This window comes from Lissotriton vulgaris, unplaced genomic scaffold, assembly GCF_964263255.1.
Source record: "Lissotriton vulgaris unplaced genomic scaffold, aLisVul1.2 SCAFFOLD_557, whole genome shotgun sequence".
Taxonomy (NCBI): Eukaryota; Metazoa; Chordata; class Amphibia; order Caudata; family Salamandridae; genus Lissotriton; species Lissotriton vulgaris.
The window spans coordinates 154,315-173,358 of record NW_028254212.1 but is presented as its reverse complement, the minus strand read 5'-3'; the positions used below and the strand labels follow the sequence as shown (position 1 = coordinate 173,358).

The 19,044-nt window shown below is 43.6% G+C and overlaps 1 protein-coding gene across 1 annotated transcript in view; it reads left to right on the top strand.

Annotated features, from left to right (window-relative positions):
- Positions 1 to 19,044, top strand: part of LOC147659628 (uncharacterized) — an 81,471-nt gene that overhangs the window by 33,867 nt on the left and 28,560 nt on the right. Inside the window, exon 2 of the mRNA XM_086951592.1 lies at positions 33 to 1,189. Within this exon, the coding sequence (XP_086807718.1) occupies positions 33 to 1,189 (1,157 nt within the window). The remainder of the gene's footprint in view (positions 1 to 32; positions 1,190 to 19,044) is intronic.

Below are 19,044 nucleotides of genomic sequence, written 5' to 3'. Positions count from 1 at the left end.
TGTTGTCTTTTCTCTTTTCCTCTCCTCTGCAGACACTTGAGACTTGAACATCAATTTACCAGAATGGGCAGAAGACGGGCTCCAGAAAAGAAAGTGACAGCACAGTGTTCACATGAATCCGTAAGAGCCACAGGCTCATCTTTAGCTCTTCATGATGTCTCAACTTCAAGATCCCGAAATGATGCTCAGAGGGACCAGGACATGGAACCGCTTTCGGAGAACCTGCCCCACATTATTCTTCTATCCATGCTGGAGGAGTTGGAAGCCAAACTGGATAACTTGATGAATACTGTGGAGGACGTACCTTCTAGAGTCGCTGGGCTGATTAAGAAAATCTTTATAGAAAAGGATCAAGGTTCCCTAGATAATGGCGCAGTGTCTTTGGAGGTGGTCTGTCCGGAGAGTATTAGAGATTGTGCTGTTAGCCAGTCTCCTGCGACACTTCAACCTGATAGGCCAGGGGAACCGAGCTTGTGTCTCCAGACAGTGTTTTCTGATGGGCATGCACCAAAGCAGTACTGTACGCTCTCCTCGCCAACTGATGATCAAGTGCCTCCATATGAGCCAAGCGTTTGTCTACAGCCAATGTTTCCTGATCTACGTCACCCACACCAGGACCAGTGCGTGCAACCTGGGTTTCCAGATAGAAATGGAGTACAGCAGGATTGTACTCTATCCAGATGCCCTCAGACAGATCCTCCAGGCAGATCACTGGAGGCAAACCTGTGTCTTCACTCAGAATGTGTTGATGGGCAGACACCACAGCAAGACCAGAGCGTACAGTCAGCGTTCCCAGAAGAGTGGGAGCCAGATGAGCCTCTGAAGCAAGAACCATCCCTATTGTCTGATAATAGCTGGGACCAGCAACAGAACCTCTGCCCACACCCACTATTTCCTGAAGGACACGAACCACAGCAAAACCACTGTATACAACCCACGCTACCAGATGGGAAGGAACCTGATGATCACTTGGAAGAAGAACTGATGTGTTTTCATTTCCAAGATCCCCAGGAGAAGCAGTGCCTACAACCTGTGTCACCTGATGGGAAGTCATCAGACGAACACTTGGAGTCTGGGCTATTGTCCTTTGATGAGCTGAGGTCACAACAAACCCAGTGCCTACAGCAACACCTATGCTTGAAGCAGAAATTCCCTAATGCACATTTATTGCTGTTCGAAGCTACCCCAGGTATGTGTTTCACTATAAATGGACTCTCGGAGTGCATACTAACACATGTAACCTCTTCAAAATGTGTAATATCAGATTTTAGAAAGTCTCTGAGGGGAGGATTATGGTTTGGATGGAACCCACTGAGCGATACTGACCCCCAGAGTACGAGTACACAGGGTGCAGATGTTTCCCTGCAATCTCCTCCTCTGTTTCCACACAGGACTGCATCCTTCCTGTGCAGAAACAGGCCTGGTAATGGGACTCTGCATGAGACAAATAGGCCAAAAGCTCTTGACGTTCCATGATCGTCCCCATTCCAGGCTGAGGAACTGGAAATAGCGCTATTCATGAAAGGAATTACTGGCCAGAGTCACAAGTAATAGTCGGATGCAAGTGATGTGGTGTTCATTGAGAATAGCAGACATGCTCAGTCTAGAGAGGGAACTGTGTTTCCAGTTGCACAGTTGCATTGGGTAAGACGCAGTCGTCTGCAGTTCCTGATTTAAAAATCCTAGTCTGTATTTGGCCTCAACAGCAGGGCTGACCAGGGATGTTGTTGTCACTGCAGAGTTCTCCAGGAGTGTACACCACCTCATGATAGACAGATACACAAAGGTTTTGGAACTCTGAGGTGACTTGCAATAATCTTATTATATGCACCAGGTGGTACTTTATCCCGTATAATACATGGAAACACCTTCACCGTTCATAAAAAAATCTTGATGCGTAGCTCCTACATATGCAGCAGCTATCATGTTTGCAAACATGAAGAATGAACTTAAAACATCTTGTGCAAAAGTAAACATCAAAACTGTTAGATATTTCTTCGAAAAAGATGTTAGAAACTGTTCAATAAAAGTCCACTGAAAAAAAAAGCTGCAGTAGCTCGAAACGTGTAGAAACATGCAGAAATATTCCACCCTTCCCTTTATCTAAGGAAACTAATAAGCATATTCCCTCTGCTTCTCATAGTAAGATAGTAACATACAGCAGAAGTAATAAAAGCAAAGTTCTGTTTGTTGCTGTGAACAGCTGCTTCAATTATGCTTCGTGACTTGACCTTCTTTTCACATCAGCTGCTGGCCCTGGCAGCAGGCATTGTGCCCTCAGGAGTCGATTGTAATAACTTCTAAAAGCCGAGTTCTGACGTCTTTTCTTCATAATCACTGACTTGGTACGTCACAAATTCCTGATTATAAAGAAATTAGAGACTGCCATTTATACAGGGATTACAGAATCCCATGGACTATAATTATATAATTATATATATAATAACTTTGGTACCGTTCAATGAATCGGCACAAAATTATTTGGGATTGGCTTGACTAGTTTTATGCAGTGTTTTTTTGTGGTCCTCAAATTAAGCCACTAGTCATTTAAGATAGATCTAGCTGGACCTTTAGCCCATGAATGGTCCGTGCATCTGGACTCGCGGACCCAAATGTAAAAATCTATTGGATCCGATTGGATGAGAGAGCTTTTTCTTCCGTCATCCATTTCGGATACGTAAACCCAAAGTTGGGTTAGCAGACCTGAAGCTCCCTGATTGGCTGGCTACATCTTGAACCATTACATGATGAAGAGACTTGTTCCCCACATCCTGTAAAAATACTAAAGAAGCCATAAAGAGTCATGGTGCCATCCTGTCTCTCCATGGCACAGGGGCTGCCTAATGTTAAAATGTAGAAAGAAATTGCTGATTTTGAGACAGAGGTTGGATTCCACATCATGACCCTTGAGGTCCGCAAACCTTAGGCAGGTGTCTGCGCAGGCTCAGTAATTGGCCTTGTACCCTGGTGGACATTTGTGATGGTCGGAGACCTGCTGCTCGGTCTGAAACCCTATCGATGTCCAATAAGGATACACAAGTTTGCAAGGGTCCGAGAACCCCAAGAAAGTATCCGGGAACCCTTAAAAAGAATAAAGAAAAAAACATAAGCCAGGCCCTTTAGGGAATCCCCTGCTGTGCCCAGGCACCGTTGAACACCTGTGCCTGCTTGGAGTTGGCTGCAGGGAACTGTTGCGTGTGTATATGATGAAGAAAAAAACCCCACTGAAAACAAGCATTGGCAAAACAAATAGGTGTCTTCTATCCGAAAGCTATTGGCTTTGGCAACGTGTTTTAGCCATTATGTACCCCAGTGTGACTGCTGTTCGGCATGGCTAAAAGTTAGTGGCACGACGCTGAGTGTTGTAGTTATAAGGGAGATAAATTGGGGTAGAGTGCAATGGGGTAGATTGGAGTAAAATTGGGTAGATTGAATTGAGGTAGATTGGAGTAGATTGAGGTGAAGTGGAGTAGATTGAGGTGGAGTGGAGTGGATTGGAGTGGGAAAGATTGGGAAAGAGTGGGGTGGAATGAGGTAGATTGGAGTAGAGTGGGGAAGACTGGAGTGGAGTAGATTAGAGTGCAGTATATTGGGGTAGTTTGGATTGCGGTACATTGGACTGGAGTAGAATAGAGTGGAGTTGTATAGAGTGGTGTGGGGTAGATTGGGTTGGGGTGGGGTAGAGTGTGGTGGAATTGTTTGGAGTAGATTTGAGTGGGGTAGATTGGGATAGGTAAGTTTGGCGTGGAGTGGGGTAGAGTAGATTGGATTAGGGTGGAGTGGATTCGATTCAACTGGAATGAGGTAGGTTTGGGTAGAGTGGGGTGGAGTGGAATTGGATAGATTGGAGTGGAGTGTTGTGGGGTAGATTAGGGTGTAGTGGAATGGGGTAGATTGTGTGGATTGTAGTGGGGTGGATTGGATGGAGTGGGGTAGATTGGATGGAGTGGGGTAGATTGGATGAAGTGGGGAGGAATAGATTAGGTGGAGTGGGGTAGATTACAGTGGAGTGCAGTAGATTATGGTAGATTTGAGTTGGGTAGATTGTGGTAGTTTGGAGTGGGTAGATTGTGGTATGAGTGTAGATGAGTTGGATAGATCGCAGTGAGGTAAATTAAAATGGAGTTGGGTAAATTGGACTGAAGTAGAGCGAGGTAGATTGGGGTGAAGTTAGTTAGATTAGAGTAGATTAGAGTTGGGGTAAATTGAAGTGGAGTGGGGTAGACTGGGGTATATTGGAGCAGAGTGGGGTAAATCTGAGGAGTGCGGTAGATTGGGGGAGTGGGGTAGATTGGAGTGTGGTGGGGTTGATTGGGTAATATTGAGTATAGTAGGGTAGATTGGAGTGGGGTAGTTTGGAGTGGGATGGGGTAGATCAGAGGTCTTCAATCTTTGGGGCGCGACCCCCAGGGGGGTCATGGAGTCCTGGGAAGGGAGTCGCAGATTGTCAGTTTGCCTTAGATGGCGTGGGGCTGATTGAGGGTGCTCACGGCGGAGGCCTAATTCACACCGAGGGGTGAAAAACAACAAAGCCTCATTAACAAATAAAAGGTCTTTTAAAGACGTGTGAAGTACTGGGGTGCGGCTTTGTGTGTGTCCCTGAAGGTGTTTAAGCCCGGCTCACATACACGAGGAGGGGAAGGGATGGGGGGCAGGGGAGGGTGGCTGGGGGAGGAGGCTGTAGCCCTTTGAGTTCAATGGGCGTTGCGCGCCTGGAGCTGTGGGTTCTGCCTGTAAAGCACAAAGCACGAACCCTCCTACCTGGCGCCTGTGCAGGAGAAATGTGCCTTAGTCTGTCACTTCAGGTGAGATGTTGTTACAGCCTGTCCGCCCCCAGCGGGGAGGCACAGAGATGCCCTCCCATGAGAGAGGAAGAAGACGACGCAGAGAGATACGGCCCCCCCTCCCTCCCCCCCCCCCCCCCCCCTCATGAGTGGCACAGAAAAGGTGGGTGGATGAATGAATGAAAGGATGGATGGATGAAGGATGAATGTATGGATGTAAGGATGAAAGGGTGGTTGGATGAAGGATGGATGGATGGATATGTGAAAAGGTGGGTGGGTGAATGATGAGAGGATGGATGGATGGATGAAAGGGTGGATGGATGGATGGATGTGTGGAAAAAGTGGGTGCATGGATGATGGGTGAAAAGATGGATGAAAGGGTGGATAGATGAAGGATGTATGTATGGATGGAAGGAAGGATGAAGGATGGATGTATGGATGGATAAAAGGTTGCATGGATCATGATGTATGGATGGATGTGTGAAAAGGTGGGTGGATGGATGGATGAAAGGGTGGGTGGATGAAGGATGGATGTATGGATGAAAGGGTGGATGGATGAAGGATGGATGTAAGGATGGATGGAAGGATGAAAGGGTGGATGGATGAAGGATGGATGTATGGATGGAAGGGTGGAAGGGTGAAAGGGTGGATGGATGGATGATGGATGTATGGATGAAAGGGTGGATGGATGAAGGGTGGATGTATGGATGGAAGGATGAAAGGGTGGATGTATGTATGGATGGATAAAAGGTTGCATGGATGAATGATGGAATGATGTGTGAAAAGGTGGTTGGATGAATGATGGATGGATGGATGGAAGGGAGGATGGGTAAACAATGGATGTAAGGATTAAAGGGTGGATGGATGAAGGATGGATGTATGGATGGATAAAAGGTTGCATGGATCATGATGTATGTATGTATGGATGTGTGAAAAGGTGGGTGGATGGATGGATGAAAGGGTGGGTGGATGAAGGATGGATGTATAGATGAAAGGGTGGATGGATGAAGGATAGTAGTGTAGTTCCTAGTTTCCCACTAGGCCCTGCGCATTGGAATAACATGAACAGTAGTATCGACGTGGAACTGCGGATATTCCAGGCCTCCACTGACTATGCTAAGTTTATTTGGGTTGTGTTACCAACTAGCTCAGAGGTCACTGGAAACGTTCTTAAGTAAGTAGCTTTAAGTTAAGTTGGTTTTGCCAAGGTTTGTTTCAAGAATTCTCGTCTAAGGGTTTAGTCAACACCATACCTCTGAATAGAATGATGGAGGATTGGTATCTCCTTCAGGGGTCACTCTCGATATCCCAGTCACCCGCGAGGGTAGACCGGAAACGCCGGGGCTGGATTTCTCTGCAGGAGAAAGGCAGCGGGTCTCTTCAGCGCGTCGAGGAAGGAGGGGGGACAGCGTCCGCGGGCAGCTGGAATCTGCTGGATGTCTTCGCAGAGGGACGGCTGTTCAGCTCCTAAGCGTACTGCACCATAGTTCGCGCTTTAGCAGCGATAATGGTATCAGTAGCTTCACCACCACAGGGACAGCAGGCTGCAGCGACAGAGTGCTAGATTTACCAACACGGGGTCTTGCAGGCAGCTGGCATCAGCAACAGTAGCTCGCATTGCTTAAGGCAACGTTGGTAATATTTATACCTGACAGGTGCCGGGTTTGACGCAAGTTTGCTGGACATAAGACGTCAATTAAAGATGTCACTCGGAAGTGATAGTTATCAGTTGCTCATTAGAGTTCCATTACTAATCAAAACACAGCAAGCGGGGATTTCCAGGTTTGCTGAGTTTTTATCTTGTTGCAGAACTCGGAGTGTTAATCTAGGAATATCAGATAGTGACTTCTGCTATGTCATTGCACTAATTGGTCGCAAAGGAAGTGGCAGAGAGCTATGCTGGAATGTGACTCTGTTCGTGTGAGGCCAGAGATGACTTTTCTGAAAATCGCACTTGAACGGTTATGCCAATATAGGGAATAAATGGATTTATAGCCGAATAGGGGCATAAGGTCACAGTATCGATCAGGAACCTAGATAAACACGCGACACCCACTCCACGTATTCATGTCCATCAAATTACTAAAACTAAAGCAATTAGATGCATGTGTAACATTGCCCACCCCAAAATACATAAATGCATTCGAAATAGGCGTACTTGAAATACATGAAATTTAGGTACTGTACGTTGTTTGAAGCATAGAAAGCATTCAAAAAATTATTGCATATGAAATTATTGAACGATTATGCAAAAGAATTACACATGAAGTATCTCTGACAGAAGAAGGGCGAGATAAATCATCACATAAAAATGCATTGTAATAACATGTACTAGAGGCTGGTGTAATGTTGTTATGTCTCTAGATGTGTTTAAAAATAGAAGTGTGAAGCTTCTGTTCTCTAAGAATAGTTTTTACGTTAAGCAAAGAATTGTTCGTGCCAAAAAAAGGTCAATATTAAAAAAATAGTCCAAATCAAAAAATTATTGCTTGAACGGGGAAAAATAGATTTCAAAAGCTCTTGGCAGATTTTTGTTGATCAAAACTGAAGGCCAAACTCAGAGTTCATGGGAACGCTGTGTGTCGGAAAGCTTCTAAAAGTTATTGTTTCTGTACGGGTGAGAACATCGTATCAGACAGGCTCTCAAAGAATTGGTCTACAAATTCAGGTGATAGTTCAACCAAATTAGATAGCGCTGTAACTTGGCAGGTGTGAGAATGATTGCTGTCGGGACCATCAATGCTCACAGAACGTTGTACCTGGATGATGTTGCTTTTGTCACTCGCTCCACTGTTACCACTTGGTTGTAGCACAGGAGTCTCCACGAATGCCGTCATCAGGATTGGTAGCCGCTGGGGACAACACAATGCGTGAGCCGTTATTGGACTGAGCAAAGTATCGACGTCCATTGGTACTGCTGATGGAAGTGAAAGACAGATGTCCAACACGCATTCATCGCCGCAAAGCATACACCGTAGCACAGGTAAAATGCAATTTTGCCATATTGGTCTGAATGAAAGGAACCAGGTCATGTTTAGATCTCTCAGCCTGGCCAATCCAAGGACGTTAGTTATCCTGTCCCGGTAGCGCATTGCTAGGATTGTCTCTTCCATTCCCATGGGAGCTATGTCTGAGCCGAGGCTTGCCATAACGAAGCAGGAGAGTCAAAAATAGAATCCCTGCGACGAGTCCCAAAAATAATGGTATGCCGCCAAAAACAGAGTGTACAAAATTAGGAACGATTCCCAAAATTGCCTGGGAGGGTGTTAGCAGTCCCGTAAAGACTGTCTTAAATATGCCTGGGATGCTTGTTGCACTAGACATGTTAAGGAGTTGGCTGAACATTTCTACGAAATGCACGGGGCAGTTTGTTGATAAAAGGTCATGAACTTCAGTAGCTGTCCTTGCAACTAGAAGATCATACGTCTCTTTTGATGACGTTATAGGCACTGTTGTCTGTAAAAGTACAGATTTCATTTTGCTTAATGTATCAATTCGTATAGAATAGAGATTCAGACGAGGCCAGATGGGAGTCACTGTGTCTGGAGGCCCACTCGGAAACAATGCTTGCATACAGCATTTGACCATGGATGTTACTTCTACTAGATAACTTTTCCCTGGCACGAGGCCACAACATCTGTGATCCGTTCTAAGAATGTAACTCCCGTTCGAAAGTTGCATAAAGAAGGGCTCTATCTGAGTTGCAGGTGTGACTAGCTGGTGGCATGAAAGGTTGTTTGAATTTCCATCACATGCTCCGTGTAAATTAATACCCTGACACAAAAGTATACCGCTTAGTGAATGTTTACAGTTCTCACCACTAAGAAATACATTTTTGTCGCTGTCACTATAGCAAGAATGAGTGTATGGTAATTTCCATTCAGATTTTACATATCCTTTACCCAATTGTTCATACTGGCCAGCAGGTATGTACTCAAGGCACTTTTTAAATCGGAATGTTGTTATCGGAATTGTGATAATTCCGTGTATTATCCATTCAATGACAGGGCTCTCTGACATTGTCAATGGTAATCTCTCGAGTTTTTCGATGCTCAGGATTGTATAGTCTGCTCCTTTCTGTGCCAAACTGATCTGTTTATCAGTAAGGTTAAAACTGGAAAATAATGACGTTGTGTTGATTAAACGCCAAGGCACATAGCCTGAACGAAGATTTTGCAGCGTCCAGCCTAGTTCTATAATAGAGCGTAATTGAGACTGGCTATGTTGTAACATTAGCAAATCTCTGTCTATCACATCAAAGGCAGAGGATACAATATTGTCCAACGAATATATTCTGGAAGACAGAGTCATTAACCCATTGTCTACCACAGAAAGTGATTTCTCCAAATTAATACGATCAATTTCTCGTATTTTCTCAGCAGTTTCAATTTGCTTTACTTTCCAAGCCTCGTTGTAAGCAGCATAGATACTGGTCGCTATGAAACGCTTTTGACGCTGTTTGCGTGGTCCAAGAATGAAATCGCGCAAATCAGCACCATCTTTTAGTAAAGACAAGTGTTGCTTAATTTCAGCCAGTGTGGACGAAGTTAGCCATTCAAGGCAGAGTTTCCCTACACTGTATGTTGTTATAATCCCTGGATGTTGTCTCTGGGAATATCTTGAGTCTAATCTGGTCATTTTTAACCCCTGTGTTTTATTCAGGAATCTATCTTGACAGCTATTTGTGTCTGTAGGCCAGATTAACCACTTTTTCCAATCAGGATGTGTTCTGTTGAAATGTAAAATTTGTGACACGTCTAACTCAATATCTGCGGTTGCATTTTCTGGTATTGGCTTTGGTATAGACGGTGTTTTAAGGTCTTTGTTCTTAGCTAGGCCAAGACAAGATGTTTGGTGTATTGTGTCATTTAAAAACAACATTTGTTCTGGTATCATGCAGGTTCTAAATAGTGCTTCAATGCCTTGCACCTGCCAATCTTTTGTACCCCAAATTGTTTTTGTTTCAATATTATTTTTCCAATAATCAAAACCAAATGTCATAATTTTGTCATAAAATGCTTCTGAATATATCAATTTAGAATTTGTCAGCATTGTTTTCATTCCTGTTTTATCTAACAGTTTGTAATAAAACGTTTCTGCATCACTGGTGTTAAACCCTGAGAAGTATTTGAATTTCTCAAAAAATGCTTTAGAACTGCTTTTAGGTGGTGTAGAACAATGTTCCCATTGATTATACATAAAAACATTTCTAGGCTGTGCAGATTTATGCAAGTAATGATCCCCATAGTGGGTGTAACAGAATAACTGCTCATAACTAGATGAACCTTGTAAATAATCATGATCTGTGAATCTAGCTGACATTACTAAATCAGACATCATGTCATTAATACTGTTAAAGTCCCAATCATCAGAGAATGTACTAGGTGTCACAAAGTCACTTAAGGAAACCTTTAGTTGATGAGGATACTTCAGGATTTCGACCGGACCATAGATCTCATAGTCTGTTTTCTCCCATACTACCCCACCAGGTATTGGAATTGCTGTGACATTTACTGTTGACAGTTCTCTTTTCTTCACGTGGGATGATCTGTGTGGTTTCAGGACTAGGTTGATGTTCTGACTTGCTGTGTCCATTGTAATATATTTTCCTTCAATGAATTTTCCCAAACACAGTACCATGATGAGCCAAAGCAGGAGGAAAAATACACCTAGACCGAACCAGAACTCTAGCCAAGGGGAAATTAGGTAGATTTCCTTCAGTTGATGAAAGAGTTCCGTTGCTTTTTCTTTAAAAGTCGTTTTAGTTTCTGGCATCACTTCGGGGTCGTTTAAATCTTCAGAGAAGTTGTCGAAGTTGATGAAATAACCAGAGGCAGTTCTGTCAATTGATGGGATTGTTCTTTCAATCTGTCTCTCGGTAGCACTTTTTGATGCCACATCATTGTAGACTGGTGTTGTTTCTTGACGAACTGTTTCAATCTGTGTTTCAAGAGGCACGAGTTCCATGGCATTATTGCATAGTCCTTCATTGTGCACTGCAGGCTGATCGAATGTGATTAGTCTTTCAGTTTGAACCTCTTGGATTGTTGCAAGTTTGGGTATTCTGTTGTTTCTTGGGAGTCCACTGGGCCTACTGTTGATTATAGGCCACATGCTTGTGGTTTTACCAGATCGATAGACACGACTCTGTTCTCCTTTTTACCAGCAAGGGGCGGTAGCACAACTGATCTTGTTCCGGTGACTGCTAAGACAGGTACTGCTTTTCTGTAAGAAGGCCCAAATTCCTTCTTCACCGCGATCTTTTCTCTGACTAGATCCCCAATCTTTGGAATCCAGACAGGCCTTGCTGGGGCTGTTGCTGGTGGTGCCTCGTCAGTGGTACTTGGCTGTTGCTTTAACTTTATGTTGCTTAATGATTTTCTTGTTTCATTCAGTTCCTGTAAAACAGCCAAACGATCCTTTACATCAAAGTGCGTTGTTTCTTCTTGTACCACTGACATCTGACTATCGAGGTCCTGAACTCGCATTCTAATTCCGAACAATAGTTCGTATGGGCTGAAACCTTTTAGAGAATTTCTTGGCATGTTGTTAAGACTAGTCTGGACACTTATTAAATGTTTGACCCACCCAGCGCCTGAACCTAATACCTTCGCTGTTATAGATTGCTTTATGTCACGGTTTTTTCTTTCTACCACACTGTTCCCTTCCGGGGTATGACGGACAAGAATACCGCAACCCAATTCCCATGCTGGCCATGGCCTCCTTATAGGCTCGAGAGCTGAAAGCAGGACCCTGGTCAGAATGGAACGTGGTAATTGCGTATGTGCCGATAAAGACTCGCAAATCTTTTATAACCATTCTAGCGTCAGCCGAGCGCTGGGGGCCTCATTTTTTTAAGTGCTTTTCGTCTTAATGGTGTACACTGGGACGCGCTTCTCTTCTTTGATTGCGCAGATAGACCGCCTTATGCTGTCTAGAAGGGATCCTGAAACTACACTGGCCTGTTCATTACTGCGATCTCTGTTGCAGTCTTCACAATTTTGATCAAAACATTGAATATCTATACTCATTCCTGGCCACCAGTACTCTGATTGTAATTCTTTCAGAGAGGCTTTGATTGTTTGGTGTCTCAGACCCAACCCCATGTGTGCTTCCAGTAAGAGGAAGCCCCTCCTGCTCCTGTTTGGAATTACTCTGTCCCCCACTCTAGGGATTCGAGCAAAAGGAACGGAGTTTGCATCGATTATGTATGCATAATTGAGTGGATAGTTTACGGGTAGTGCTGCACAGTCGCCTTTTACGGTCGTTTTTACTGCCAGCATGGTTTCCCCGTCTATGTAGTGATCTGTACGCTTTTTTGTGGCTACGGAAGCCGGTTTAGTTGCTTCCGCTTTGGCTGTATTAGCCAATGAATTCCCTGCAACGTGAACGCCATCACGTCGAAGACTCTGTGCGTGAATCACGTGAGTCTTTTGTAGTTCTTTGTGTAAAAGAGCTACCTCGTTCCAGAGCAATTTATGCTTTATTGTGGCACCTGTGTCATCTTTGTAGTCGTTTTCGATCCAACTCTGCAGTTTATTGTTGTAAGAGTTGACGCAAAAATGAGAATCGCACACTATAAGTGTCGGGAATTCACGTTCTGCATTTTCGAGCGCCATCTTTAAAGATCTGATTTCAGTTCTCTGAACCGAACAGTTTCTTACAGATTCAGTTTTTGTTACTTTCGGTCTGAATTTACCGCACAGCCAACGACCTTTAATGATCGCACACGCTGCATTGTAGGATTTGCTCTCTACGTTGAAATGCTGTACAAAGCTATCTGTATAGATTATACAGGCGTATTGTGGGAGAGGCAGAATTTCGATTGGCAGAGGATATTCTTCTTCATATTCTAAATCATTCAGTTCTTCAAATTGCGGGGCGAAATAGTATTTCACGTCTTCCGCTCCTAGAGAATCTATGCACTGTATCCATTTCGGATCCAGTGACACTGTAGGCAGGTTTACTGGGCTGAATAGCGCTTTGAAGGCGGATTCCGCTGTAAGGATATTAATCCGTTTGCCGTGTGCTAGTTCTCGTTCATTTGCTAATGCGATTTGCACTGCTTTCACAGTTCTTTCTGTGTGACTGAATGCTTTTTCTGCTTGTGTGTACAAGTGAGATTTAATTGAAATTGGTACCTTTTCTCCCTCATTAGAGGTTAGGTATGTGAATCCGCATCTTCCTGGGATGACTCGGATTACAAGATCACGTGTGTTGTCACGTGTATCTAATTTTGTTTTTGCTAACATGTCTGTTTGCAGTGATCTCAAAATTTCTGTGTGTTTTTGAGTCCAATTGATTTGTTTAAAATCAGGTTTTATTAGTTCGTAGAGAGGTTTAACCCTCTCTGCGTAATTTAGTATGTAAGTTCTTCCGAAATTCAGAAAACCTAGTATGGATTGTAAATTCTTCAGCGTTTTTGGAGCTTGGAGTACAGCGCACTTCTCTAAGAAGTTGTCCGCTAGGCTTTTCCCTTCACTTGATAATTCGTACCCTAAAAATAGTACTGTCAGATGGGCAATTCGAGACTTTTTAAAGTTGAATTTGTAACCCTCTGCTGCGAACCCAAGTATAATGGTGTTCACTCTTTTCAAGTGAGTATCCAAGTCGTCGTCTGTGAGATAAATATCATCTACGTAAGACAATGCTTCATCATCATAGATTTGTAGTAACTCTGTTACCCTAGCTGAGAATAATCCTGGGCTATTCTTGAACCCCTGTGGGAGTCGACAGAATTTTTTCTGTGACCCAAATGCAGAGAAAGCGGTCAAATATCTGCTTTCTGGTGCAATGTTTTGACAAAAGAAACCATTAGAAATGTCTAATGTCGTTTTATATTTTTTCCTAACTATGTTATTTATTAGGGCTGCACTATGCGAGTTTTGTACTGCAAAAGTTTTGCAACATGTATTAAGGTGTCTGTAGTCCAAAACTAGACGATATGAATTGTCTGGCTTGGAGACAGGAAACAAAGGATTGTTCATTTGAGAGGTGCATGTTTCAATCACCCCCTGGTACTCAAGTTGATCTAAGATCTCCCTGACTTGTTTTTTAGCTTCTTGCTTTATGGGATACTGCCGTTGGGCAGTTGGTTCACTTTTTAATTGGATTTTGTGAGGAGGTGAATCCTCATCCCATCCTACATGATTTTTATATAATGCAGGTGCCTGGGCCACTGCCCATTTCCTTGCATATGTATATTTTTTGTGAGTCGGAATGTGATTCGAGAAGGCAGGCATAATCACTTCTTCGCCACGAGGGCACTCCCTGACAAACTCTGGGGGCCAATCTTTTTCAGCTAACAGAATATCATAGCCTTTTGAGAGCTTATCCCAAAATAGACCCTTAATTTTCCTAGTCTTATCACCCTCTATACGCAGTGTTATTTCGTATATTTTATGGGGCTCGCTAAGTCTGGCGTCGGTAGTTTCAACTTGAATGTATTCATTCGTGTCCACTGTCTCCAGATGACTCATCAAGATCTTGCGCGCTATACTGATTTCTGCTGCACTGTCCAACATTGTCAATGCCCACTCCCCGTTTTTCAACTGTGTCCTCAGTATTCTCGGCATGGTTGATTACTCTAATACTGGCTACCTTCTTTTTCTGAAATTGAGATTTTTTACTCTGAGCAGGTTCCTTGTCTTTGGACTTGGTGTGCTCTCCTGGGTCTGACCGTCCTCTTCTTTCCGAATTCTGTGGAAAAGATCGAGAGGGACGTGTATCAATACTTTGATATCTATCAGGTTTTTTCAGATTATCCCTATTTCTAAGGTTATATCTTTTCTCAGAGGGCTCCCTCTGGGGAGACTGGTGTTCTCGAGTCGGAGTTCTTCCCCTCTGTCGAGGAGACCTTCCTCTGGACTGGAAAACTTTTTCCTTGGGAGTGGATTGTTTATTTCCATCCCAGCTCTTTTTAGGAGTGTTTGAATTATTTTTAATAAATAATTTTTCAGGATTTTCGAGCAGTTGGGGCTTTACCGGTTTCCCACCCAAGCTGTCTCTACCTAATTCTTCATAGCATTTTTCTATGATTTTTGCAAGTTCAACAGGATCTTTTATATCTGTTTCCTTCAACTTCTGGCGGATCGCCACAGATGCTGCTTCTCCTTTAATGTTGGCTAATAATATAGCCGAGACCTGCTTGAAGTCTTTCAGTAATTTCATACCTAGATTTAAAGCGGGCTCTGGACCGAATTCATTTTGAATCTGTTTTAGCACTTCTGGTATTACCGCCATAGACGGAACACCGTGTGTTTTTGTGTAAATGGAAGCAAAGACTGTACCCCAAGTGTCACAGTCCTCCACGTGTGGTGGGATTCCCATAGGAAGGCAGATGGTCAAGATTCTGTGTTTCTCAATAGGGGTAGTATCAGGAAATACTGCCTCTATTTGAGTGATTTTCTGTGCTAACCAGAAAGGAATTTGTTCCTGTTTTACGGGTGTTTTACCAAGACATGACTGTATGTTCTGTGGTGTAATTTTATTTGTGTTCCCCTGATGGGGGGTCAGCTGTGGTGTATTAACAGCTGGCTGGACTGTTGCAGTCCGCATTATATATTGGACTAATTGCCTATGTATTTTTATTAATGTGTTTAGCTGGACTAACAGCTCTTCTCTAGACATTTTTACAATGTCAGGATGTGGTGTGTAGCTGGCTAGAACCGGCCACGTGGCTCCTGGTCTACCTAGTGGACCGAGCCTGGTAATGTGATCATTATGTTTTAGGGCGCCATTAAACCAGAGCAGGTGCTCTTGAAATTTAAGTGGAATTTCAATCTCCTCGAAAGGAGCGTACTCTTCCGGAGGTTTCTCTATTTTGTAATAGTGAAACTCTTTTGTTCTAGCGTTTACCGCTGGAAAGTTTATCCATGAATAGAATACCTCTGTCTGCCGATACTCGTGAGCCTCTATCACGAAAATTACTGTACCACCTTGAGGTGTCAGTCCGTTTTCTATAAGTTTTAAAGTTATAGATCTTCTTAAGTGGACCGGGATGATAATAGCATCCGGGTCTGCGTATTCGGGACCTTGCTGAGTCGCATCTGCTGCGCCCCCAGTGGTTCCGTTTTCTCCTGGCATTTGTTAAAATGCAAGGTTTGCAGAGTAGGTCTCCAAGGAGACAAAGGTTAGGTGCACAATATTTTGGAACACTGTATCCTTCAACGTTGAATAAACCAGAGCTTTACATAGGAATCTCTTCCTACTAAGGTCGGGCGGATTTTAACCTTTCACCCACTCCAGACGTCTATTGGAGTATTTACGGGAGAAAGCGGTCTGTGAAATATGCACGACTGAGTTACTCTAGCTGTCTTGCGTTAGTTTATCGCCTTACCAAACGTTGGGCGCCATGTAGTGTAGTTCCTAGTTTCCCACTAGGCCCTGCGCATTGGAATAACATAAACAGTAGTATCGACGTGGAACTGCGGATATTCCAGGCCTCCACTGACTATGCTAAACTTAATTGGGTTGTGTTACCAACTAGCTCAGAGGTCACTGGAAACTTTCTTCTCTGCATAGGAAGTGATCAGCTTCCTTGGCACAGACAAGAAGGGATTCAGCTTTCCAACAACCGTGCAACATGACAACTTTGCTCCTCAGATCAAGAGTCAATCTCTAGGGTCATGTGAAACAATAGACATGTATTTCACTCAGTCAGTCTAGTGCAGTTTACTTTCACGAGATGTAGAGAATAGAGAGACGGGCGTTTTGTCAATAAAGGGTTAACATTTATTGAACAGTCTTTCTTCTCGTACAAGAGAAATGTATTGCCACAATTGCAAGACTTGTTATTATAAAAAGTACGTACAGTAAGATAAGGATTGCGAAATAGAACTGTAAAAGCATTGATATGGTTTCTTAGCCATATAATGGTTTAAAAGTAATAAAACATATATACAGTCATATATACATTAGGCTAACATACTCAACTGGTGCTTCTAACTAAGCCTACCCCAGTGTGCCTGACCTAAGCCTAACACGTGGAAGGGGAGTAAGTAAGTAGCTTTAAGTTAAGTTGGTTTTGCCAAGGTTTGTTTCAAGAATTCTCGTCTAAGGGTTTAGTCAACACCATACCTCTGAATAGAATGATGGAGGATTGGTATCTCCTTCAGGGGTCACTCTCGATATCCCAGTCACCCGCGAGGGTAGACCGGAAACGCCGGGGCTGGATTTCTCTGCAGGAGAAAGGCAGCGGGTCTCTTCAGCGCGTCGAGGAAGGAGGGGGGACAGCGTCCGCGGGCAGCTGGAATCTGCTGGATGTCTTCGCAGAGGGACGGCTGTTCAGCTCCTAAGCGTACTGCACCATAGTTCGCGCTTTAGCAGCGATAATGGTATCAGTAGCTTCACCACCACAGGGACAGCAGGCTGCAGCGACAGAGTGCTAGATTTACCAACACGGGGTCTTGCAGGCAGCTGGCATCAGCAACAGTAGCTCGCATTGCTTAAGGCAACGTTGGTAATATTTATACCTGACAGGTGCCGGGTTTGACGCAAGTTTGCTGGACATAAGACGTCAATTAAAGATGTCACTCGGAAGTGATAGTTATCAGTTGCTCATTAGAGTTCCATTACTAATCAAAACACAGCAAGCGGGGATTTCCAGGTTTGCTGAGTTTTTATCTTGTTGCAGAACTCGGAGTGTTAATCTAGGAATATCAGATAGTGACTTCTGCTATGTCATTGCACTAATTGGTCGCAAAGGAAGTGGCAGAGAGCTATGCTGGAATGTGACTCTGTTCGTGTGAGGCCAGAGATGACTTTTCTGAAAATCGCACTTGAACGGTTATGCCAATATAGGGAATAAATGGATTTATAGCCGAATAGGGGCATAAGGTCACAGTATCGATCAGGAACCTAGATAAACACGCGACAGATGTATGGATGGATGGAAGGATGAAAGGGTGGATGGATGAAGGATGGATGTATGGATGGAAGGGTGAAAGGGTGGAAGGGTGAAAGGGTGGATGGATGGATGATGGATGTATGGATGAAAGGGTGGATGGATGAAGGATGGATGTATGGATGGAAGGATGAAAGGGTGGATGTATGTATGGATGGATAAAAGGTTGCATTGATGAATGATGGAATAATGTGTGAAAAGGTGGTTGGATGAATGATGGATGGATGGATGGAAGGGAGGATGGGTAAACAATGGATGTAAGGATTAAAGGGTGGATGGATGAAGGATGGATGTATGGATGGAAGGAAGGATAAAAGGGTGGATGGATGGATGGATGGATAAAAGGTTGCATGGATGAATGATGGAATGATGTGTGAAAAGGGTGGATGGATGAAGGATGGATGGATGGATGGATGGAAGGATGGATGTGTGAAAGTGTGGGTGGATGAATGATTGATGAATGTGATGAGGTCTAACAGTCGCATTAATGTTTGTCGATAGTTGTTGATGATGAGGAGTACCAGTTTCTAGAAACTTTTGTTGGAAGGGGGTCCTTTAGCCTAAAAAGGTTTTACAAGGGGGTCTCGGCATCAAAAAGTTTGAAGACCTCTGGGGTAGATTGAGTTAGAGTGGGGTAGATTGCAGTGGGTAAATTGGGAATGGATAGATTGGAATAGGGTGAATTGTAGTGGGATGGTTTGGGGTATTTGGGGTGGATTGGAGTGGAGTGGGGTGGATTGGAGTTGGGTAAGTGGTGTGGAGTAGAGGAGCGTGGAGTGGAGTGTTGTTTCATGGAGTGAGTGGCATAGATTGGAGTGGAGTGGTGTGGAGTTGAGTGCTGTAGTGTGGAGTATATTTGGTGTGGTAGCGCACTGCCATTACAGACAACACATTTTCAAATTAAATGATCATTACAGTTACATCGAAATATGGTTTTACTGCACATAAATGATGTTTGCAAATGTTATCCCCTAGTGTATTAATGTGTTTTAATCCTATTCAAATAATTTTTTTCCACACTTCAGTAATACAAAACAAATGTGCTTCATTTGTACTAATTCTGATATATTCTGAAACATCAGCCCAGTTCTTTTTTTTAGGTCTTGCCACAACAGCGCTTAACTTTGTAGGCTTACTGCCCACTCATTGCTTTTTATTTGTTTCTTCGAATCTCCTTTAAACAGCCTTGTTTCCAAATGGCTAATCTTTCCTACCTGTCCCTCCTTTTCGTAAATTGTTCCCTCCCACGGAGCACCGTCCCGTTACTTGTATCCTTGCAATGATCCCATGTTATTAACTGCTTTAGCACTTGTTCTAAGAGCACTTCATATGAGCACTTTTTTCACTCGCTCCAAG